This window comes from Convolutriloba macropyga, chromosome 11, assembly GCF_964194025.1.
Source record: "Convolutriloba macropyga chromosome 11, txConMacr16.3, whole genome shotgun sequence".
NCBI lineage: Eukaryota > Metazoa > Xenacoelomorpha > Acoela > Convolutidae > Convolutriloba > Convolutriloba macropyga.
Window position 1 is genome coordinate 41,710,250 of NC_134478.1, and position 25,430 is coordinate 41,735,679.

A 25,430-nucleotide genomic window follows, 5' to 3' on the forward strand; every position below is an offset into this window, starting at 1 on the left:
AAATCTAGATCCAGTTCACAGTATGAAAACAAACTTGTTTTGAAAAACAAATCAGTTTCGAGGCCCAAAAATCGAGCAGAAGACCCCCATAAATGTCAAAAAGGTCAGAAAAAATGTTAGTTTTTGATGTTTTGAATACTCTCAAAATCTCACTGGAGCGCATTAGAGTGGCTGATAACACCTTCTCTTGCATCGATACAAACTCCAGAGGTACACTTAGAGGAATTCTCAAAAACATGGCGCTTTTTCAAAATGGTGAATCAATATGCTCAAGAACCCGTTCTCTTTCTGGTAGAATGTTGTTTTTACTGATGAAATAAGGGTGCGCATCTCCAGCGATGGAATTGTTAAAGTTATTAGAAAAAATGGGACGAGATTTCTCAAAAAAAAGAATTGAGTTCGGACAAATGATCACTTATGTTTTAGGGTTCAATACAATCAGATGGACGGAAAAAGTTTTTTAAGTGTCCAAACAAGCTAAAGGATTTCGGTTATATGGAAATTTTGAAAATTTAAGTATAAAAATGCATTTCCTGGACATTATTTTTCAACAAGATAATGCTCCTGGCATAAATCGAAAATATTGGCAATTTTTTCTATGAAAATGATCGGAAGGTACTGGAATGGCCAGCATACAGTCCAGATTTAAATCCTATTGAAAATTTATGGGCACTTTTGAAGCAACGATTACGAAAACAGACTGTTTTTTGGGAAAGTTTAGAAGAAAAAGAGTAAGAAATTTGGAAAGAAATTGACGCAGACGTCGTGAGAAACCTGTATGAAAACTATACAAACCGTCTACTAGGCGTTGAAAAAGCTAAAGGTGTAATGACACCTTATACGAGAACAAATTTGAACTCAAAATATTATATTAATTGATGTTTGTTTGTATTGCTTTTCAAAAATCTTTAGGTGTACGTAGCTTTTTGGTACCATAGTGTACTTTCCAATTACTATGCATCAGAACTGAATTTATCATTTTTTGCTGATGTGTAAACGATTCAGTGCTGCCTCGACCTGGCAGATCAGACCGCGTTTTGTAAACAAAATTGCACATCTGAAATTTTAGCGTACTCTGACAAATTTATTTCTCATTACACTATTCACTTTTTCTTTTTCCGCTATAGGTCAGATAAGAGCACTATCTCACTGAGTTAAATTGTGACTTAAATTCTGAGTTATAATTGAAATTAGAGTATAATTTATCATGCCCCCTACATATACAGTATCAAAATGGTTACAAGCTGCAAAACGTGGAGTCTTGGTTTGATTTTGCAATGTATATTTTTGATCGGTTCCCTGAGTTCTTCTATATCTCTCTTCTCGTAATAAATGTTTCATTGATCCCAGAATTCTTCGGCCTTGCTTCTGATTGGTCTAGAAGACAACCCACTCACAGTCGGGGTCACTTGTGTCGTACTGACACTCTCCGTAATTACTAGGCGTCTCTTCAAGCACACATTTCGCATAGCCGAAATAGTACACCGCGTCCTAGAATTATGTTAATTAATCAAATCACATTACAAATAACGTTGTTTGAAACGTTTTTTTTTTTGAAAAATAAACTTAAATTCCTTAGATAGATGTCTCTTTAAACAATCTCGATTAGTTGCAGCATGATCATCAGTTCAAATCACGAAGAAACCAAATAACCACTTGCGGCGAATTTTGAAACTGCGGCTCACAAAATCGGGTTTTCAACAATTATGTTGCAATAGTATTCATGACCAGCGCAATTGAATCAAAAAGGGTGGTTCAACCATTTTGCTATGTTTTTTATGATGTCTTTTTTAAAAACAGTAAAACGTTTGAAGGACCCAATATTTTCTCTACAGTGCTGCTTTGCTTTTCTTCAAAATCGTGAGACAATCGGACGGCGTCTATTTTGAGAAGTCCACTTTTTTCCTACCTGACAGCTGCCGATGGTGCCATATTTATTATCTGTGAAGGGGAACTTGCATGTGCCCCCATTTTTGCTCCTACACCTCCCATCCTTCTTAGGAGCGCATGACAACCTGAACAAACAAGGCTACCATGACCTGCTGCTAAATAGACTAATCGACAACCATTTGTATAACCCTAAATTCACAAAGGTACCTTCTTATAAATCCCCACACTCATATTTGACCGCGCGCATGAGTGATGTCCGCAGCGCCCATTGATGTTAAAAAATGGGCCATAATATTTTGTTTGCGTTTTGGGTGATAATACGAGTACAAGCCAATTTTGAAAGGACATTTTGAAACAAAAATGGCGGTTTTAAATAACGGAAATCACAAGCACTGTTAGCCAGATTTGTACGTTGTACAACGACGTTGTAACCTAACAGCGCTCAAAATTCTAGCATATTTGCTTGAAACCATACAAAAACACTTTTTTGTATTCCAGGTCCTATCATTTAAAGCATACAATTATCTGCGGCCAATTCGGCTCAACAAGAATTGCAAGAGCTCTCAAGGTGACCAATAAATTTGCCTCAATCTGATGACGAATGTGTTTTCTTCAGACACTTTATGTTTCTATCATGGTTTAATTCAAGTACTTAATTTAAGTACAGATTGAACAAGGCGGCTCAGCAATGTGCGATGGCACATAAGGTTCCGACCCCGCCCATCCACAATTTTGACATAATTGTCTACCAAATAAGGAACAGATAGAGAACCCAAAAAATATTTTTTGGGAATACCAAAAAACCCAAAAAAGAATTTTCCAAAAAAATTGTGTATGAACGATAAGATAGCCTCCAAAGCAAATAACTCAGTGGAGTAAAAATTGAAGCATTAAATTGCTGTGATATGCCAATATTAAGAAAGCGAGTCAAGATGAACAGCAAAATGAAAAAACAACAACACCAAACATAAATTACATCAAAAACTTTTTGTCCGTTTTAAAAAACAAAATTTAATAACAAAGTCAACATACCACCAGATGAACCTAAAACTAAACAAATTAGCTTTTCAATCACCAGAAAAGAAATGGACCAGTCCATAAAAAGGTTTGGTAACAATTAGACAAAAAAGAACAAAAACAGTAAAGTTAAAAAATTCGCATATTTTTTTTAAAACAATTAACATCTAAGTAATTAAAACCATTAGATATCAAGTAAACAATCCCAAAGGTTTACAAAAACCAGTGCGTCCATAGAAGAGTATTAGGAGAAGAACAACAAAAAAAAACAACAAAGAACAACAAAAAAACAACAAACAAAAATTCAATTGAAACTTGCCAGAAAACGCTGTCAAAACCGTCAAGCCATATTTCGGCCCTCAAAATATATTTGTTGCGCCTTCTTCAAACACCGATAAAGTAGTATTTGGCCATTTATCCTTGAGATTGGTAACAAATAGACAAAAAAGAGAAAGAGCAAAAGTATGTAAAAATTTTGATTTTTTTTCGAAACAAAATTATATTCAAAGTCATAAAAAACATTAAATACTAAAAGATATATTTAAATAGGGTCAATTATTTGTCCAACACAACTCTTTCTGACCTGCAATTATCCCGAATAATTCTTGCGTCTACAAAAAGAACGTCAAACATGACAAAAATCAATTTAGTTTACTTTTTTTGTGAAAAACCGTTGTCGATGTCAGTAAGGTCATAACGCATTCTTTTTAAAAAAATTTTTGGGACTCAATCCCTTTTGACACCATCAATTGACACCCATAATGTCATATTTGACCTGTAATTTGACATTAGGTACCAAAAAGAAAAATAATAAGAACAAACTTGCGAAGTTAAAAAGTTTTTTTTTTTAGTTTTTGAAAACGATTGTTTTCAAAGTCATGAACGCCATCAGCTATATACTAACATCAGAATATCGGCTCATCTTTTTTCCATGAAAAACCAGTGAAACCTATAACTACACAGGAAATTTCATAAAACTGATTTGACAAAGTAAAAATGGCAGTTAAAGACAAAATTAAAAAATTCAAATAATTTCTTGAAGAAGGAAGTGTCGATGCCGTTAAAACGATGATCTATATCTTTAGGAATTTTAATATGTTCAATTTTGTTTCATTTTGAACGCTAATAATGTGATATGGGAACTGTCAGTAATGTGATAATTTGACTAGAAAACGTGAAACACTGGCAATTTTCTAAAAACAAAAAAAAAATGAAATCTAGTAGTATCAAAGCCAGAAAACAAAAAACTTCAGGCTTAAAAACGCAATCGAGACTGAATTTCAAATCAGTAGAATGAAGAAGCACTCTTTTTTTGCTTACACTAAGCTGCAATTTGACCAAACTAAGAAAAAAAATGGAGGAAAAGTTCATTAAGCCATTATTTATTTAAAAATTTAAAAGTCGAAACGATCACAAACTTTCAAGTAAAAACCTAAATGCATTAGCTTGGAGCTGCCTAGGAAGCCAACTGGACCTGTTACTCTTGAGCTTTCATTTGTTATGTTCTGTTCATTATTAATAAAAATACTTATTTTTTAAAAAAAGACCGACTGATTGCAATCCGAATTCTTTTTGGATTATAACAGTCCAAGACTGGCTTAAAATTAGCCCTGCTAATGCTTATTGTCAGTTAGGAATCATTGATTTTTCGAATATTGTAGATATAGATAATTTGTTGGTTGAAAACTCAAAAAAAATTCTGCGTTTTTGATAATAAACGAGTAAAGCTAGCAAAAAACGGAAAAGTTTTAATTGCAGAGCACTCTCAGCGGAAGTTGAAGTGGGAATAGACTTCCTCTCAGTCTACAAAGATTGTATTAGTGTTGTTCGGGGGTGTAGTGCCGGCAAATTTAATCAAAGTTGACTAAAGTAGCTTTTTTCGTGCTGTTTTTGATCAAAAAGGCTGAAATTTGAATTATTTATCCAGAATTATAAATCCAGACTTTTGTCCAAAAAAATTAAATCAGGACAATCAACAAGGCTTGCTTGTCTTTAAAAATAAATTAAACGACACTATTCTTAAAAATTTCAACAAGTTTTAGCAAAATTGACGAAAACTTAGGCAAAAATTTTGGATTATGTGAATAAAAACAACATGAATTCACTCTACTTTTCTCAGAAGTTTAAACCTCAATAACTCCCTGTAGAAATTAAAAATTGCAAAAAAATTTTCAATAACATATTCTACGCTGGACAAGCTTTCTAATGATACCAGTCTCAACTCTCTACGATGAATATATCGATCGGCGAAAATTGACTGAACAAAAAAAAACCCGGTTGAGTATATAGTTCCTCCCACCTCAAGAGGGGTCGGAACAATTATTCAAATTGAACGCAAAAAGTAAAAGGTTTACAGAAATGAAATTTCGAAAAGGAGTTCCGGCTAAATTTACTCGTGAATTCTAGCAGATTCTGGCAGATTCCTACAAGATAACAATTTTTGTGCCAGAATCCAATAAGATAACCATTTTTTCTGTCAAATTCCTAAAAGATAACTATTTTTCTGTCAGATTACAACATTATAACAATTTTTGTGCCTAGGTCATGCTAGATAAATAATTTCTGTCAGATAAGCAAAAGATAACAATTTTTTCTAAGATTTATGTAATATCAAAAGCTTTTGGGAATTTCTTCGAAACTGTTTTTCTCTGGGAAATATTTTTTGTAATTTTACTGTGCAAAAACATAACGCTAACTGAGCTTGTAATGTATTCTCGCATTATTAATTAAAATAATTGAAAACCTCATGAAATAAAAAAAATGCGTTTGTTAAAATTATTTGTACCGCATTGAGGCGCAAAAAGTATGTCATGTGCTCTACGTGAAACATGCACAATTAAACATTTTCGAAAAGTAACTCACCAAACCATCATATCAAGCAAGTTTTTATCAAGCACTATTTACTTTTTTTCAAAATTTGTTGTACTCTCTTATCAGCTCGACCAGACAGCTGTACTAGAAACACTTTTCTGTGAACATAATTTGAGCAGATTAACCAATTAAAAATCAACTCAACCGCAACGAACTGTTTCTCATTAATCAGAATCTTGCAAGCTAACCATTTTTCTGCCAAAATCATGCAGGAAAGCATTTTTCTGGCAGATTCTGGCAGTTTATCTTTTTTTTCTGACATCTTCTGTCAGATAAACTGTTTTCTTTGCGGAATCTTGCACGATTATCATTTTTTTCTGTCAGAATTTGAAAGACAACCATCTATCTATCAAAATCTGACATATTCCTGCAAGATAAGCATTTGGTCTCGACTAGGGCTGGGACAATTAGGCTCAATTATTGGTTATTAGCTAACAGGAGCTGAATTGTCCAACAGTTCTTGATAAGTTTTGATAAATCATGATACTTCTGATTATTTGCTTAATTCTATTGGTTCGTTGTTTAATTTTTTTAAAAGCGCTTTTCATTTTTACAAATTGGTATGTTTTGACACGGCATGATCGAATTTTCTGGGTTATCTTCTTTCTTTTTACTCTCGCAAATATTTGACCAGTTCATAAAAATCTTGAAGTTATCATACCATGTAATATGGCAACATTTTGGAGAGGTTAACCATGTTTTAGCATACTTCTTATCAAGATTCATCAGGTTTATTCTCACTGGGTGAGGAAAATGACTTTAGGAGTCAAGTTATTTGACGTACTAATGGTGAAAATTTAGCCCGGATAATTATGTTTAAACGAATACGTACAGCAAGGAAATGCAATTGCGGGAAGTAAAACCATATGCAGGTTTCTTTTCATACATGTGTTTTCTCTTTGTACATACTGGTTCGATCATAAGTACTCGGGCCGAGGTTTCACCATTAATTCACTTTTCCTTCCCACACTTTCCTTCCCACACTTTCTCCAAAGTCATCAGCCCAGGTATTCGTATCTCAAGTTTATATCAGTGTGAGACACAACTGAATTTTCTCTGTTTTCAAATCGCTAGTCTCCAAAAAGTTGAAAAAATAAATGTAGATCACAAAGGTTATCTAGGAACATAAACATAGACTGTGATAAATTAGATGGCCAAGTTTTGTACATACCGCGCCAGATGTGGTCTTACATTAAGATTACTAGTTTAACCTGTTAATATGTCGGGATCTTTATTATTGCCCCAAGCCACGGATATCAGTCTATTTACATCTCCCAAAAAGTAACATTTTTCTCTTTGTAACCAACTTTGCTGTATGTTTGGTAAATTGTGGTTTACTTTATTGAAGTTAGAATATTTCAGATACAAAGTGCTGGAATTTTTGGAGAAAATGTTGGGGGGGGGGATAGCTGAAAAGATCTAATTTCATAGTTGCACATCTGCACAAAATTTAATTGCCTTTTTTTATATCAGGTAGACACTAAAGCGTCTTGACTGAGGCAAACATCATCCACACCGCAGTAACTTACCCTGAAACGCATGCCGGAAGACCCCCATATCGCTCCTGGTTCTCCGGGTACTCATTGAGGGCACAATAAGTACTGGTATTGAATGCAGCCTGTCCCAAGAAATTGCCCCCTGGACCGTAGACACAGGACACAACAATAGAAGTCCATCCACCGTTACAAACAGCATAGTCACAACCAATGTCAGTAGTAGCGTCCCATAGAAGCTTAACATGAAAGAAAAACATGAAAGGTGAGGGAAAATCTGTGGGAATTTGGCATCAATGTTTATATACGAGGAGGCGAGGTTTTCATTGCGAGCTTAAGAAAAACCGCGACGCAATCCTTTGAGTTATTGGCCAATTTATTGCGCGTTTTGCTTTTGTAATGAGTTATAAACCCATATTAACAGCCATAGGTAGAAAAAAACGTTTGGTAGAAAAAAAACAGGTAATTAATTTGCCTATAACTAAAGTTTCTTTTTAACGCGCGTATGGTCCATATCTAGTTCAGTTTAATTGGTAATGTTTTCAACTTTGTTCCATCCGGGTTTGAGAGATGACTTAGAACACCTGAATTTGAATTTCGTACAATAACAGAATACCTTTTTTCTCATTTCATTGAGTACAAGTGGTTGAAATGCTGTAGTATCTATTAACCATCTATGATTATGATCGTACAAAAATTATAATTTATACATACTTGAGTTAAATGGCCAATTTGGGCGCCTCCTTTGTCATTGTTTCTGAATCCACACTTGTCAAAACTGGCATCTGGTCCAGCATACTGGTAATACTTCATCTCAGAGTACCACCCAGCCGCAGCACTCCTTCCGTACTCTGGCAAATCATTCTGGCTGATGTCACCAGATGTGCTGTACCAGTACAAGTTCTCTCCGTTGTATCCGAAGCCTCCGATGTTTGACCTGATAAAAATCAACTTTTCAGGACCAGTTATGATGTCATCGTTTACTCTGGGTGTGTTTGATCATATCAATTTATTGGCCCAATTGGCCTGGTCATCACATCAATGCCTGCTCGACAGCATTCGAGCAACGTGATTTTGTGCAAATTTGCACTCGAATGTGAGTAAAGATGACAGCCTATGTTTATACATGTGCTCCTAATTACCCATTGCAAACTACTCTTACATTCACAACTTTGTGCGGATTAACCATTTTGAAGAGAGAAAACAAATTCTGTTCACACGAGTAAAATGTGATATCTTATTATTTCATAATTCAAACGAAAAATCTCTGATAATTTCTAAAATAATGGCTAGATTCATAAGACACAGATTCAAAAGTGTTGTTCACAGTCCAACAGGTGAGGGAGTCTTTCAATTTCGGGTCTTATTTTACCTCTCCAGGCCATAAAAACCTATGTTTATACTTCTAAATATTTGGACCATACTGTAATTAATAGCTCTCAAACGAAGTTTGTAAGAGTTATATTAGTCCAGTGGTCTTTTTTTACAACTCGAAGAGGAGTATTGCGACTCTACTGATTTTTACGGTCCAAATAATTTGGATTGTATTGGTTCTCTGTCTTTTTGTATGATTTTTCTTAAACCTTTTTCCATGACTTTCAAAACGGCTTAAACAGGTAAAGCTCAGCGCTCAACAGGTTAAGTTTCATTGGAGGCCCTTAGCTGGCTTTAGTAGTCCTTCATTTGCTTAGAATGTTACAGCTGGTGAGAAAGCTTTAATTCAAGGATAAAGTGTCATTTTTAAGAGTTTTGAGCCGAAAATTGCGCAATTTTTCACGTTTTTTGTTATTTTTGGGATTTGCCTTAAATTAACGATTGACAGAGTTGGTTAAGGTCGTTTGCAAGACATAATTACCGTTTATGACTATTTTGCAAGCTGTACATTTTGGTACAGCAAGCATAAACACGCAAATTGATACTAATTGATACTCACGGTAATTTTTGTCAATTTTTCTTAACTGTTCCAGCCTTGGGGGCCCAAGAACGTCCTCTAAAATTTAATAATTAGTTACTTCAAAGATTTCTAGTGGCAATGGGATGGTTTCTATCACTAATATCGAGAATTTTAGCGATTTTTCGATAAAATTTGCAAAGGTTCTGAAGTTTTTTTTGAAAATGTTTGCCATTTTGTTCTGTTTGTCTAGACCCAGGGGCCAGGGAACCTCCTCTAGGGTTCGATAATAGATTATCGGATAGTTTGTAGTGGCATTGGAATGGTTTTAAAAATTTTAAGATCACGAATGTTTTCAATTTTTCTGTTAAAATAAAAGATCTTCCGAAAATTTTTATCATGTTCCAAGATTATCGACCTTTATGCACAAGTTAAACATTTTTCAGGCTTAAAATGCGTCCGGACAGTTTCTGAAGACAATGAAAAGGTTCTGAAGATATTAATATCACAAATTTTATCAAAACCAAAGAGTTTAATTATAGTTATGGGCCAACTATAAATTTAAAAGAAATTTTTTACTAATATGGCGAAATATAGAATTTCTAAATAAATTTTAAAATCATCATTTTCTGAATGATTTAAAAGATCCGTTAATTTCCTAAAAGTGTTTGTCATATTCATCTAGTTGTTCCATCTAAACCCGGTTGGTCAAAAAAAACCTTTCAAGACTTGTGTGGGGGTAAAATGGTATTTTAAGTTGATCATATAAGACCTTCAAGGTAAAAGCTTCAAGATTTATAGCATTGAAAATGTTTTTGTTTAATTTGCTTGGTTATTTTGGGTTCTCCAATTTTGAGGCTGCTTGGCGTTTCGGCTGAAATTGTTCAATTGATCTGCTGGTCAGATACAATAGTTTTAGGTTTTTTCAATTCAATTCTTTGGATTGCATTTCAAGACTTGTCCTGCTAGGTTTGTTTTTAGCTAATTTGTTCATCACCTGTTCTTTTGACTTTTGTTTTCGATTAACTTCTATTTAGAACGTTGATTTTTGTTTTGGAACCATGGAACATAACAGTAGCTTCGTTACTGATACATACTCATTGGGTACTGCTCGTAATGTTCAAGGTTGTAAAATTATTTTGAGAAATTTCTTTCCCATAACAGTCCTTCCTCCTTAACCCAATTAGAGAACCCAACATCTATCTACCCCCCCCCCCACCTACCTATCTCCCAATTAATTACCCCTCCCCCCCCCCACCTACCGACCCCATCGATCTAATCACCCGCACATACTTACCCGCATCTCCTCACCTAGCTACCCACCACCCCCCCTCCCCCCGAGTAGCTTCTGATATGCTACCGGCTATGTGTTTTATGCAATTCTTCACTTGACCGATTTTTCTTTGACCCATTTGACTTTGTGTCCTCAACAATGGGATGCTGCGGCCAAGGGCGTTAAGGGCTTTTAGAACCTCTTCTCTAACTAAACACTAAGTATGCAATTCAACTAAGTTGTTTTGGAGACACAAAATCATGGTGTGAAGGAAGCTTCTTAGAGTTTGACCCCCTTCACACCCCAGTCATTTAAGCTAAAGCTATTAAAGCCAGCCTTCATAAACCTTACTTAGAAACTGCGGAAGCCAACCGCTCGCCAGTCTTTCAAGAGAAATTTGGTGGACGTTAGTCGGTTATTTTGAGACTTTTGATCGTGATTATTATAATTGTGTTTTCTTTTCAAAACGCATTTCAATGGTCCTGTTGTCAGTAACTGAGGATGTATAATTTTAATGTCACAACAAGAAGATGGAATATAAAGCATCAATTGGGAATTTTAGAAGATTAAAAACTCGAATTAAGCGTTAGTGCCCGTTCAGCGATTTCCCGGTCTCAATTTATCCAACAGCTGAATTTCAAAAACATAATTAAAGATTAAATCTAATCGTCTTATGAACCGTCAGCCGACACAAGAAAACAATACTGCAGAGAGTAGAGTTCGTACAAAGCTGCAGTAGCTAGACTTTTGGCTTCAAGGTTTCTTAACTTAAAAACAGCCTTTTTTCCCTTCAGAGACCAATAAAAATCAGAAAATTATGATATGTTTTGTAAGTTAATTGCACCCAGAAATCTAGAAAAAATTATCTTTTTTTTTCAGATTCTTCTGAATATATATATATATATATATATATATATATATATATAAAAATGTCAAAATTGTTTTAATATCATATGCAAGCATAGTTCAATTAAAAAGGAATTATATCTTTACTAATATAAGTATATGAAAGTGCATTTTGATCTCGATTTAGAGATCAAAGATCTGAAAATTTCTACGCAAAAAGCTTAAGATCACGAAATTCAGTCAAAGCGGAATTTAAAACTCCATACGTAAGTTAAAGGCCGACGAGTTTTTTTCTTCGGAGCAGATAATTGAATATGTTTTGGTCAATATTATATTAACTAACAAATAAAACTTTGATGATTTTGCAAAATTAACTAAAATTAGTGAGTGTTGAATAATCAAGCACTATCCTGTAAAACGGTCTGGCAATCACTGTCAGACTACCCTAGTGATCGAAGAATTCAAAATCTTGCCAGAATCTGGCAAGCAATCTTGGAAGGGAATACATACTACTTGCAAGCTGCTTGCAAGATTTGAATCATTTTGCAAGAATCTTGCAAGATTTTGAATTCAACTTGCAAGTATCTTGCAAGATTATGAATTCATCTTGCAAGTTTCTTGCAAGATTTCGAATTGTTCGATATTTTTTACCTGGTTCGCTGGCTGCACTCGGCGGTTGATCGAGCTGAAATAGTTAAGCTACTGTCGGAAAATCTAATTAAGTCTAGTTAAAAAACCGACTTTTTCGAGATTTTCCAGCATGATTTTTGTGGTTCATCCTTCCTCCTTTTTCATTCGGGGCTGGGGCTTTTTCATTCCAAAAGTCAATTAGGTTCAGTTCTGCTCATCAAAAATTCTGATATCAGTCATTTCATTTGGTTTTCAGTTAGTTTTAGCTACCAAAAATACACAAATCAATTTTCCAGAATTCAAAAGCTTGCAAGATTCTTGCAAGATTCTTGTAAGATTTGAATCCGGGTTGAAAATTTTTTCAATGAATTTGGTTTTGTAATTTGCTCAATACACAATAATTTGCTTCAAAGATGTTTTCAAAAACATTTCTACCCTGATTTATTTTTTTGCCTCGATTGATATCTTGTAAGATTCTTGCAAGTTTTAAATTCACTCATCACTAGGGTAATCCTACTAGAAGAGATCAGTTCAATATAAACATGATGACCAGTGTACAATAACTTTATAATTAGAATGTTTTTTAAATATTTTATCAGAAGAGTAAATTGGGATGAGTCTGAGTAATATACCAGCTAAAGTGAAGCACGTTTCAAACTTAATAATTGTTGCGGTATATACTACAATAATAACTGGTGACGCACTTCAATAAACGTCAAATGCTGTGCAAATTTGAAACCTAAAATCATAACAAACGCCTATAAAAATGTCACTCCTCAGTCATTTCAATTCAATTGAGAGTTACAAATTCTTTATTCTTCTTTCTCCGTAATGAGATTAAGGGATGCTTAACTAACTACTTTCATTCACTGAAAACTTCAAATTGTTTGCAATGTTTTTGGGGGCTGTGATAATTGACTCAAGTTATTCAACAGTTATTAGGTTTGAGTAGATGAAGCAATTGTGATGCAAAACAAAGACATCACAATGGCATTAAGTTAAAAATTAATTGGACTAATTTAATGACATTTTTTAACTTGTGTTTGAGGATGATGTCTATAACTTGTGCTTTTGAACTTGAAAAATAACAACCAAATGAACGTTCAAATAATGGCCTTGACCAAAATTGAGCATTTAGCGGAACTGGTGTCCATTATATTTTTCCAATGACGTTTTTCGGCCCTAAACTGTCAAAATTACATCAAAATTGGTGTTTGCTTAAATCTACGGAAGAAAAAATTTACCAGTTCTAAAATTGCACCATGTTGCAGCTTATTTGAGCTCCACTGTTTAATTGTCGTTTTAAACTTGCTAGATAGGTCCTCAAAGTTCATAGCCTATTAAAATTCAATTTTGAATTTTCTTCTCTGCAAAACGGGATGTTTCAAAAGGAGAGTTTCCCAAAATATAAGTTGCGACCCATTGCAGTCTTAATCATATAATTGATCTACATGTGATAACTTCTCAGAGAGACTTCTTAAGAGTTTCCTCAGTTTTAACAAAAAATTGCAGACAATTTAGCAACCTAAAAACCAAAAACTGAAACTAGCCTTAATATTTTAAAACGGCTAATATGATAGCTATTTTTTCCAATATGATAGCAAAATCAGGGAAAGATTGCTCCATGAAATCAACTTCTAAATTTCCGAAAAAATAGCAACAAACCTCTCGCGACCGGAATGTTTCATGCTGCATCCTTTCGAGTCCTTCAGATACTGAGTCCACTCATGTGCAAACGAGGCCAATCCACTATTCCACCTGAGTGGATTCAGTTTGGCGGCATCCTGTCTGAATTTATTGTGATAACATTGGGAGTAGATTGCGAATTCATCATCTTCCAGAAGCGATCCATCATAGTTCGTTTTCCTTAAGAAAAAATCTCGTCATTTTTCAAATGCAAATGATGCATAAACATTTTTAAAATTCAATAAAAATGAGAGCCAAATTGATATACCACACTGGCAAAAAAATGTGTTAACAACGTAAATTTTATGTGCTCTAAGTCTCCAAAACTGCTTTTCTGATGCTTATTAATTCGTATATTCTAATTCCTGCTTTCATTAAAAAAAATCTGAAAATTGAAATGTGGAAGAAAGCCCGCATACCAATACGGTCTCGACATTTGCAAATAATTTTTATTTTAATTATATTATCATTATAGTTATATATTATTTTATTAGTTGAACTACTTTTTGCTGCTATTTACTCACTTGCCATAAAAAACCTTAGTTAACCTCTGGTAGTAATGTCCAGGACTGAGGTCATATTGGTCCTTCCATTGTGATCCGTTAGTGCACTGCACCCAGTTGTTAGGGAAGTTTGAATCTTTGCACTCGCACTGACTCAAATCTGCACTCTCGCTGCTAGGACAGTTGCGACAACCAGCCTGTATTTAATAAAGTACACTAAACCACCAATCTGATTCTGAATAGCGACAAGGCAAATTATAATTTTCTCTTGCCTTGGGTAACTAGAACAGACCATGTCGTGGATTATACAGGATCATAAAATGAGAAAACTAGAAAGAAACGACATTGACAGAACAATCGGCAATGTTAAACAAGAAAACATCGATTAAACTGAATAACAACCAACGTAATTCAAACCAATACCCAAAATACCGCAATCATTGGAGACAGAGTTACAATTATATGAGAGGTCAATACTAGTCGAGATAATTGTTTTGCTGAATATTCTTAGTATCATTTGTCTTCTTTTATTTTTATTGTTTCAAAATGAAGCTTCAGTTCCACTTTATTCTGCTTCTTATTTTGTGTGTAATCACATCAAAAAGGAACTGGGTCTTCACTACTACACCAATAAATCCTGAGAGTGAGAGGATGTCATCGCGCATGTCTAATAATAATGCGTATCCAAAAAAAGAAGATCATTTTTACCTGCCTGTTAAGGAATTTTCTTTACTCCTTGGTTGTCATTAGATTTCTTTTGTTCTTGTCAGGTGACGTAGAATTAAACCCAGGGCCACCTCTCAATTACACGCAGATTACCACCTTAATGAAAAAATACAACGATCAAGTAAAGTTTCTACATCAAAATTGTCAAAGCGTGCTTGGACAAAGGTTGCTCCTTAAGAATTTTCTATCTGACCTAGGTGACAATTGTATTTCGGGCTTCTCAGAAACCTGGTTGAAATCAGTTAACGATATTCCGTTTTGGTCGATACACTCAGAATACTTAGTGTCCTTCAGATGCGACCGACGTACTGATCTTCAAGAGAAAAATAAAGGCGGTGGTATTCTTTTGTTCGTTCCGAAAAAATTTCATCCAAAAGCACCAAATGATCTAGAGACAATGTCAAAAGACCATTTTGAAAGTGTTTGGGTAGAGTGTAAAATAAATAAAAAGCCCGCGTTGATAAATTTGGCTTACTGTCCAAAAAAACAACTAATAAATTTGTTTTTCGAAGAGCTAGCCCTGGGTTTAGATAGAGCAGCGACTGAAAATAAAAAAATTTTTCTACTAGGTGACTACAACCCTAATTATTTTAATTGCAATGAAAGAAATCTCCTAGAAAATCTGATCTTGCCGTACGGTTTACTGAATTCAAATAAAGCTTTAGCAACAAGAGAAACATCAAGAACGAAGTCGCTAATAGACTATGTTATATGCGAAAATTTTTTTAGTTCCCAGACACTAGACTCGATTCTAAAAAGTGATCACTTAGCCATGCTTACTTTAATTGGTGAAACCGTTAAAAATAAACAAGAAGCTATCAAAAAAATTGTGTTTGATAAAACAAACTACTCTAAAAATGATTTTTCCCTAGATGTTGGAAAGATAAATTGGAGATCATTTTATTTATCAGAAAATCTTGAAATCATGTATAAAAACTTCTGCTCGTCATTGGAAACGGTTATTAAAAAGCATGCTCCACAAAAGACCGTCTTCATACGCCATGACAAGCCTAAACTAACGCTACATCAACAATGGATATCAAAAAACACAGTAAAAAAGTTTTCAAAGACATCAAATAATAACAACAAAAATGTTTTGAAGCAGGAAAATGGAAAAACATCTGCTAGATGTGTTTCAAAACTTAAAAAGTGCAAGAGAAAGGTGGAATTTTATCAACGAAATCAAAAACTGTGAAAAAACACAGACAGAGATACCAAGACTCAAAAACAGTTTTGGAACGGTTTTGACCAATGGAAATGATATTGCCAATCTTCTCAACTATAAATTTTCAGCGTTAGGTGAATATTTTGGTAAAAAAGAACAGTATCAATTTTGTAATAATCCGGCACGCCACAGAAACAAATTTATATTCAGGTATACGACAACAAAGGAGATATTTGATATACTCAACAATTTAAATGATAAAAAACCGTTGGGTCCATCACTCATTCCAGCTTGGGCTTCAAAAGATGCAAGAGAACACATAGCTGAACCTCTCTGTTTTTTGTTTAAACAATTATTAACTGAACAACGCTTTCCTGACCACCTTAAGCGTGCCCACGTGTTGCCTCTTTTCAAGAAAGATGATCCCGAAGATCCGATAAATTATCGACCAATTTCGCTTACTGGAGCTCTAGCTAAAATTTTCGAAATCTTTCTTCAAGATCAAATATTATCTTATTTAGAGAAGAGTAAGTTGCTTGCAACAACACATTTTGGATACAGAAAAAAGTGTCAACTACAGATGCTCTTTTATATTACACTGAAAAAATCAGATATGATCTCATAAAAAAAACATCGTCACAGGAGCTTTCTTAGACCTATCTAAAGCTTTTGATTCAATATCACATCCTACTCTTCTGCACAAAACTAAACTTTTAGGTTTTAGTGCACAAGCAAATACAATTCTAAAATCTTATCTAGAAAACCGTGTGCAAAAAGTCAAATTCTCGAAGTATGAATCAAATTGGATAGCACTTAACCGTGGAGTACCACAAGGCACTGTGCTAGGCCCACTGCTTTTCAACATATATGTAAATGATATGAAAGATGATATTGATGTGAATTCTAATATAATCCAGTACGCTGATGATACTTTTATCTTTTGCAGTGGTAAAACAATTTCGGAATCAAAGTTACATCTTGAAAAAAGTATTGCTAAACTTATTCTCTTTTTCAGGAAAAATGAGTTAAATGTAAATGAAAGCAAAACCGAATTCATTATTTTTGGAGCCCTTAAAAGAAACAAAATCGAAGAAATATTTGTTAACGGATGTACAGTTCTCGAGAAAAATGTTGTGAAATACTTGGGAGTTCATATTGACTGTAATCTTTATTTCGATGAAGAAATAAAAAACATACTAAGAAAAATGGCTGTTGGCATAAAGGTCATTTACTCCATCAAAAATATATTTCCTGAAAAAACTAGATCTGCTTTACTGAACGCTCTTGTTTTAAGTCATCTGCATTACCAAATTGTTCTGTTCTCAGGTCTTAAAAAATCACTTCGAGTTACTCTAAACAAACAATTGAACTGGGGAATAAAGGCATGTTTCAATAGAACCAAATTTGACAGGACCACTGATCTCAAGGTCAAACACAAAATGTTACCAGTAGAATACCTCATAAAGTATCGGGTTATTATATATTTTATAAAGCTTCTAAAAGCAGATCTACCAGCTTTCGTTAAACTCAAGTTAGCCACCCTAAGTGCTAAAATGAATGACCGTACAAACAAGCTGTCATTTGGAGCAAACCAAAAAACAAATATAATGCAAAACTGTTTTTCAAAAAAAGCAAGAACAGAACCATGGGTAACTAGAACAGACCATGTCGTGGATTATACAGGATCATAAAATGAGAAAACTAGAAAGAAACGACATTGACAGAACAATCGGCAATGTTAAACAAGAAAACATCGATTAAACTGAATAACAACCAACGTAATTCAAACCAATACCCAAAATACCGCAATCATTGGAGACAGAGTTACAATTATATGAGAGGTCAATACTAGTCGAGATAATTGTTTTGCTGAATATTCTTAGTATCATTTGTCTTCTTTTATTTTTATTGTTTCAAAATGAAGCTTCAGTTCCACTTTATTCTGCTTCTTATTTTGTGTGTAATCACATCAAAAAGGAACTGGGTCTTCACTACTACACCAATAAATCCTGAGAGTGAGAGGATGTCATCGCGCATGTCTAATAATAATGCGTATCCAAAAAAAGAAGATCATTTTTACCTGCCTGTTAAGGAATTTTCTTTACTCCTTGGTTGTCATTAGATTTCTTTTGTTCTTGTCAGGTGACGTAGAATTAAACCCAGGGCCACCTCTCAATTACACGCAGATTACCACCTTAATGAAAAAATACAACGATCAAGTAAAGTTTCTACATCAAAATTGTCAAAGCGTGCTTGGACAAAGGTTGCTCCTTAAGAATTTTCTATCTGACCTAGGTGACAATTGTATTTCGGGCTTCTCAGAAACCTGGTTGAAATCAGTTAACGATATTCCGTTTTGGTCGATACACTCAGAATACTTAGTGTCCTTCAGATGCGACCGACGTACTGATCTTCAAGAGAAAAATAAAGGCGGTGGTATTCTTTTGTTCGTTCCGAAAAAATTTCATCCAAAAGCACCAAATGATCTAGAGACAATGTCAAAAGACCATTTTGAAAGTGTTTGGGTAGAGTGTAAAATAAATAAAAAGCCCGCGTTGATAAATTTGGCTTACTGTCCAAAAAAACAACTAATAAATTTGTTTTTCGAAGAGCTAGCCCTGGGTTTAGATAGAGCAGCGACTGAAAATAAAAAAATTTTTCTACTAGGTGACTACAACCCTAATTATTTTAATTGCAATGAAAGAAATCTCCTAGAAAATCTGATCTTGCCGTACGGTTTACTGAATTCAAATAAAGCTTTAGCAACAAGAGAAACATCAAGAACGAAGTCGCTAATAGACTATGTTATATGCGAAAATTTTTTTAGTTCCCAGACACTAGACTCGATTCTAAAAAGTGATCACTTAGCCATGCTTACTTTAATTGGTGAAACCGTTAAAAATAAACAAGAAGCTATCAAAAAAATTGTGTTTGATAAAACAAACTACTCTAAAAATGATTTTTCCCTAGATGTTGGAAAGATAAATTGGAGATCATTTTATTTATCAGAAAATCTTGAAATCATGTATAAAAACTTCTGCTCGTCATTGGAAACGGTTATTAAAAAGCATGCTCCACAAAAGACCGTCTTCATACGCCATGACAAGCCTAAACTAACGCTACATCAACAATGGATATCAAAAAACACAGTAAAAAAGTTTTCAAAGACATCAAATAATAACAACAAAAATGTTTTGAAGCAGGAAAATGGAAAAACATCTGCTAGATGTGTTTCAAAACTTAAAAAGTGCAAGAGAAAGGTGGAATTTTATCAACGAAATCAAAAACTGTGAAAAAACACAGACAGAGATACCAAGACTCAAAAACAGTTTTGGAACGGTTTTGACCAATGGAAATGATATTGCCAATCTTCTCAACTATAAATTTTCAGCGTTAGGTGAATATTTTGGTAAAAAAGAACAGTATCAATTTTGTAATAATCCGGCACGCCACAGAAACAAATTTATATTCAGGTATACGACAACAAAGGAGATATTTGATATACTCAACAATTTAAATGATAAAAAACCGTTGGGTCCATCACTCATTCCAGCTTGGGCTTCAAAAGATGCAAGAGAACACATAGCTGAACCTCTCTGTTTTTTGTTTAAACAATTATTAACTGAACAACGCTTTCCTGACCACCTTAAGCGTGCCCACGTGTTGCCTCTTTTCAAGAAAGATGATCCCGAAGATCCGATAAATTATCGACCAATTTCGCTTACTGGAGCTCTAGCTAAAATTTTCGAAATCTTTCTTCAAGATCAAATATTATCTTATTTAGAGAAGAGTAAGTTGCTTGCAACAACACATTTTGGATACAGAAAAAAGTGTCAACTACAGATGCTCTTTTATATTACACTGAAAAAATCAGATATGATCTCATAAAAAAAACATCGTCACAGGAGCTTTCTTAGACCTATCTAAAGCTTTTGATTCAATATCACATCCTACTCTTCTGCACAAAACTAAACTTTTAGGTTTTAGTGCACAAGCAAATACAATTCTAAAATCTTATCTAGAAAACCGTGTGCAAAAAGTCAAATTCTCGAAGTATGAATCAAATTGGATAGCACTTAACCGTGGAGTACCACAAGGCACTGTGCTAGGCCCACTGCTTTTCAACATATATGTAAATGATATGAAAGATGATATTGATGTGAATTCTAATATAATCCAGTACGCTGATGATACTTTTATCTTTTGCAGTGGTAAAACAATTTCGGAATCAAAGTTACATCTTGAAAAAAGTATTGCTAAACTTATTCTCTTTTTCAGGAAAAATGAGTTAAATGTAAATGAAAGCAAAACCGAATTCATTATTTTTGGAGCCCTTAAAAGAAACAAAATCGAAGAAATATTTGTTAACGGATGTACAGTTCTCGAGAAAAATGTTGTGAAATACTTGGGAGTTCATATTGACTGTAATCTTTATTTCGATGAAGAAATAAAAAACATACTAAGAAAAATGGCTGTTGGCATAAAGGTCATTTACTCCATCAAAAATATATTTCCTGAAAAAACTAGATCTGCTTTACTGAACGCTCTTGTTTTAAGTCATCTGCATTACCAAATTGTTCTGTTCTCAGGTCTTAAAAAATCACTTCGAGTTACTCTAAACAAACAATTGAACTGGGGAATAAAGGCATGTTTCAATAGAACCAAATTTGACAGGACCACTGATCTCAAGGTCAAACACAAAATGTTACCAGTAGAATACCTCATAAAGTATCGGGTTATTATATATTTTATAAAGCTTCTAAAAGCAGATCTACCAGCTTTCGTTAAACTCAAGTTAGCCACCCTAAGTGCTAAAATGAATGACCGTACAAACAAGCTGTCATTTGGAGCAAACCAAAAAACAAATATAATGCAAAACTGTTTTTCAAAAAAAGCAATTGACTGGTATAACGATTTGCCTCTCACCTTGAGGCGGAATATCCCTAAAAAGCGGGCTCTCAAAACTACAATAAAAAATCATTTCTGGAATGAGTTTCTAAAAGACCCAACGGTTTCTGAATTGAATTCTAATCTCAAATCTTTCAATTTCAATCTTAATTTGATTTAGTTTTAGGGCGTATTTAGTCTTCTATGAAATGTTAATTGGAGGATTAGCATTTTTTAAAATATTCTCTTTTCTCAAAAATGTTAATTGAAGAATTAGCATTTTAAAAAATTTTCTCAATTATAATTCATCTCTCTTAATTTGTCGATATTTTAGCACATTGTAAATTTAATACAATTTTAAACTTTCACAATATGTGACGTTTGTTTCATTTATACTTCTTAACACTACATTGCCTTTAAACTATGTTCTGTATTTGATAGTTCATACTCAAAGGAATTAACAATGTTTTCTTTTTTCTTTTTTATTAAAACAACGAAAACCAACAGAGAGTGGTGACTAAAAATATCAAGTCAAAAATCAAAATTAGTTAAAAAAATTTCAGGCAAAAGTCACCGCGAATCGTTCCAAGTTTTTTATCTGTAACAATTACGCAATCAATTACTAAAACCAATATTTCTCAATGTGCGGTCGACTTAAAACTATGGTTAAATGAGCGCTCGCCTCTAGGCAGGCAACTTCACGTAGGCAAGGAAGCTACGTAGACAAGAAAGTTGAACTATAGATTGTTGGCACATAATTCGTAATTAATAAAAATAATTCTAATAGTTAAAACTTTGAACAAAATAGTGTCTTTTTAAATGGATTTAAAACAATCCGCTAAAATAATTCCTGATGATTGTGAGAAATGGAGCATTATTCAATATTGTTAAAATAGAAACAACACCATTCTTCCAACTATGAGAGCATTTTCAGTCAGGAAACAAATTTCGCAGTGATTGTAAGATCAAAAAATAAAACAGAAAACGAAAAACGTGAGTGTTGAAGAAAAGCCTGCACTTCAAGAAGCTGGATCAAGCTACTTGATGAACAATTTGCATATGATCAACAATTATCGAAGCAAAAATTGACTGTTGAAAAAATGGGAAGTTTAATTTACAGACGCAATAAAAACAGAAAAATACAGTCGTTTTCTCAGTTCAATTTACAAATATTCAAACAAAAAACTCTGAATATAAAAATTGTCTTGTTATTACAAAAACATAAGAATTTAAATACTAAAAGAATGAACCGCGCAAAAATGCAAAGAGTTTATCTCCCTTTGATTAAAAACAGAGCGGTGTTTGAGCAAAAACAACATTTTCCTTTGTAAAAAAAAGAACGTTTTGTAATGATTCGACTATTCAAAACTTTGGTTTTTGATCTCTCAACCTTCAACTGAAATTAGGGTATCGCACTGAAGCAATGAAAAACGAGTTTCCGTGATATGAAAAAAACCTCTTAACCAATATGTATCGGAAAGCATGCCCACGGACTAAATAAAGAGCGTATTGGCTTTGCGAACTCTAGTCGCTATTTTCTCATACAAGGATCATATATGATGTCATATAAACCATAAATTATTTCCCGGCGCGATCGTTGCATCGAACCAAGGAAATCATATATGATCCTTGAATGAAACCTATGAAAAATTATATGATTCTTGAGTGAAACCCAGGAAATCATATTTGATCCTTGCGGGAAAACTTGAATTTAGTTCACAATTCACATCTCATAAGACTTCAAATAAACCCCAAAAAATTATGAGAAATATGAGAACGGGGAAAATATGATTCTTGTATGAAACCCAGGAAATCATATATTGGTCTTGAATGAAATTCGGAAAATAATATATGATCCTTGAATGAAATTGAGGAAATTATCAACGATCCCTATGGGAAATCAAGGATTTAAATCAGAAATAGATTTCATTTTACCTCAGCAATTTATGTTGAAATATGAAACAGATATGATCCAGAAAAAAAATATGATTCTGGTATGAAACCCAGGAAATCATATATGATGAATGTTTTTTTCTGCGAATATGTAGATCTCTTTTCTTTTAATAAAAATTTCTTTTACTCATAAAATAATTCTTGAATAATTATTTTTGGTTGTGAACAGTTTCCTATTATATCAACAGAAATGATGGAAATTTCATACCGAAAAAAAACTTGATTCTCATAAGCGTGCACAAAAGAATTAATTACGGCAATCACGTGGTTTCCTTAAGAGCATAGATTTAAATAATGATAGGTGGCAAGGTGGCAATAATGCACCCTTTTGTTGCAGTTTTCATCAACAAGCACTATGACCCCAAATCATTATTCTGCCCAAAAATCAATTTCACTCATAGTTTTTGTCTCTTGAACACTGGGTTTTTAGAGGTGTTTGAGTGCAAAACTACCAACAAACAGGTGAAAAGGTGTGCAAATTTGGGGAAATATCATTTATACTCTATGAACCACAACACAAAATGTGCTTCATACTGTAGTTCAACAACTTCATAAAACAGCGAAATGGAAATTAAAGCTGAAAACAATAACACTTGATCTAAGTCTGCTCTAAGTGATTTGCTCAGTAGATGTGGCTGCTAAATACGACTGGTCAGCTTTAATGCAGTTTTGTTGAAAAAAAAAGAAAATTGTCCATTGAAATTGAGAGGTAAAGTTACTGTAGGTTTTGTATAGCAGCTTGTTCCACTCTTGTAGCATTTTTTCCACTCGGGAACGCACCACCCACTCTCACACTGGTAGTCAAACACACACTTCTCACAAGCAGGGCTGTTGTGCGGGATAGAACCAGGACCAACGCATCCAGCTAAACAAACCGACATTCGTAAGAAAAATGTGTTTAGAAATGAATGAAAAATACCAGGAATTTTCAAATTTATATTTATGTAATTATTTTTTGATGGTCTATGGAATTGATTTTCTGCAAAATTAACTCTAAAATTGTGAGCAAATAGTTGGTATAAAAGGATGCTGATAATTGTTTTGTATACATTTCTTAATTTACTTGATGACCAACAGCAGCATTATTTCCCCATTAATTTTTTAATTCATGAACAAAAAATGTTCATTTCACCATTAATTTTTTTTGAATGGTGACTCTAGCAATCTAGGTCAGATTTCGTTCAAGCAAACAATCAAGATGCTGAATATCAAATACATCTGATTTTTTTCTCCGTTTACTGCTTAATAACTTTTGTATTGTACTGTAATTTTTTACAAAGCATTCGAAGAAAAAAATTAAAAACTTTTGATTCCAATGGTTTCAATTTAGGATGTTGTAATTTGCCCAAACCGACGATTTTTAAGTTCGAAACCGCACATGCCGACCTTTTCTGACTTCAGAAATTGATCATACTGCCAATTTCTTGCGTTTGAAAACCTAACATACTGACAATTCCCTGAGTTTGAAAATCAAACATATCAATAATAACGAAGAAGACAACTTAAAGGTTTCCGTCGTTTGTCTAACTTAACGGAAAATGCCGACAATTTTTCTAGATAAAAACTACAATTTCTGGACTAGGGATGGCTTCAAGTTGTGTCTTCTGTTTGTTATTACATAAAATAGTACAAAATATGCTCCTTTAAATTTTTCCCAGGCTGAGATCCCAGAACGAAAGTTGATATGCCCAGACAGAAATGAACACACAATCGGGTGTCGTGCGTTCAAATTACACGGTCTGGACAAACGAATGAACGCACGATCGTCTGGACATAGGCAACTTTGAGCGAAGGAAAGTCTGAACATAGTGACTGTGGAGCGCACAAAACAGGAGCGCATTTTTTCAATGGAAACAATACTGCCAAAAACTGCCGACGAACGCACAAAAATTTTGACCGCACTAAGTCTGGGCATAGGTATTTTTGAACGCACGATAGTCTGCACATAAACGCACAAATTTTTAAAATTTGACTGCATGAATTTTGGTTGGGAATGCACGAAAGTCTGGTCATAGGGTCTTTTGAACGCAGGAAAGTCTGGACATCGGTACGTTCGGTTTGAGGCGATCTGGACATAGACATGTTTTGTCTAGGACGGTCTTGTACAACACTGTATGGATCTCAGATAAAATTTGCAGCAAGTTCGTATTTAGTTTATTAAAGGCACTGTTCTACTGAGTTTAAATTTGTGTCAAGATTAATAAGGTGACGTAAACGCTAAAAGAGCCAATCAACTGTCACAAAACTCAAGTCAAGTTAAAAATTAGTTTTCTGATTTATTCATTTTTTGCGTTTTTTTCTTCAATTACTTACTTCCCCTCATTGGCGACGACTTTGCTTCTAGAGATGAACAAGTCGTACCTCCCCATTCGTACAATCCACTTACCGCCTCACACAACATGAACAACCACAACAAACATTTCGAAATTTGAACTAAGTTCATCTTTACAGAGTTTAAAATATACAAAACAGGTTATGCTTTATTGTGTCAAATTACTCTGACCGAAACAATCAACAGTTATGGCAACACAACGTAAATTAAATATAACTGATTCAGAATATAAGTTGCCGTATGGGTTTAAATGAACCAATTATTAAA

The 25,430-nt window shown here is 33.9% G+C and overlaps 1 protein-coding gene across 2 annotated transcripts; it reads right to left on the reverse strand.

The window, feature by feature from the left end:
• Window positions 1–1,166: 1,166 nt before the first annotated feature.
• LOC142349298 (uncharacterized) lies at window positions 1,167–25,430 on the reverse strand. 2 transcript variants are annotated; one of them, XM_075400767.1, is made up of 8 exons: window positions 25,145–25,430; window positions 23,551–23,696; window positions 14,122–14,297; window positions 13,577–13,777; window positions 7,986–8,208; window positions 7,308–7,510; window positions 1,910–2,015; window positions 1,167–1,491 (listed from the first exon to the last, which is right to left on the reverse strand). In XM_075400767.1, the coding sequence occupies exons 1-8, from the start codon at window positions 25,272–25,274 to the stop codon at window positions 1,378–1,380; spliced, it is 1,299 nt and encodes a 432-aa protein (XP_075256882.1). In that variant the 5' UTR covers window positions 25,275–25,430; the 3' UTR covers window positions 1,167–1,377. The 2 variants fall into 2 exon arrangements, with proteins under 2 accessions (XP_075256882.1, XP_075256883.1); XM_075400768.1 differs by having other exon boundaries at window positions 14,146–14,297; window positions 25,145–25,428.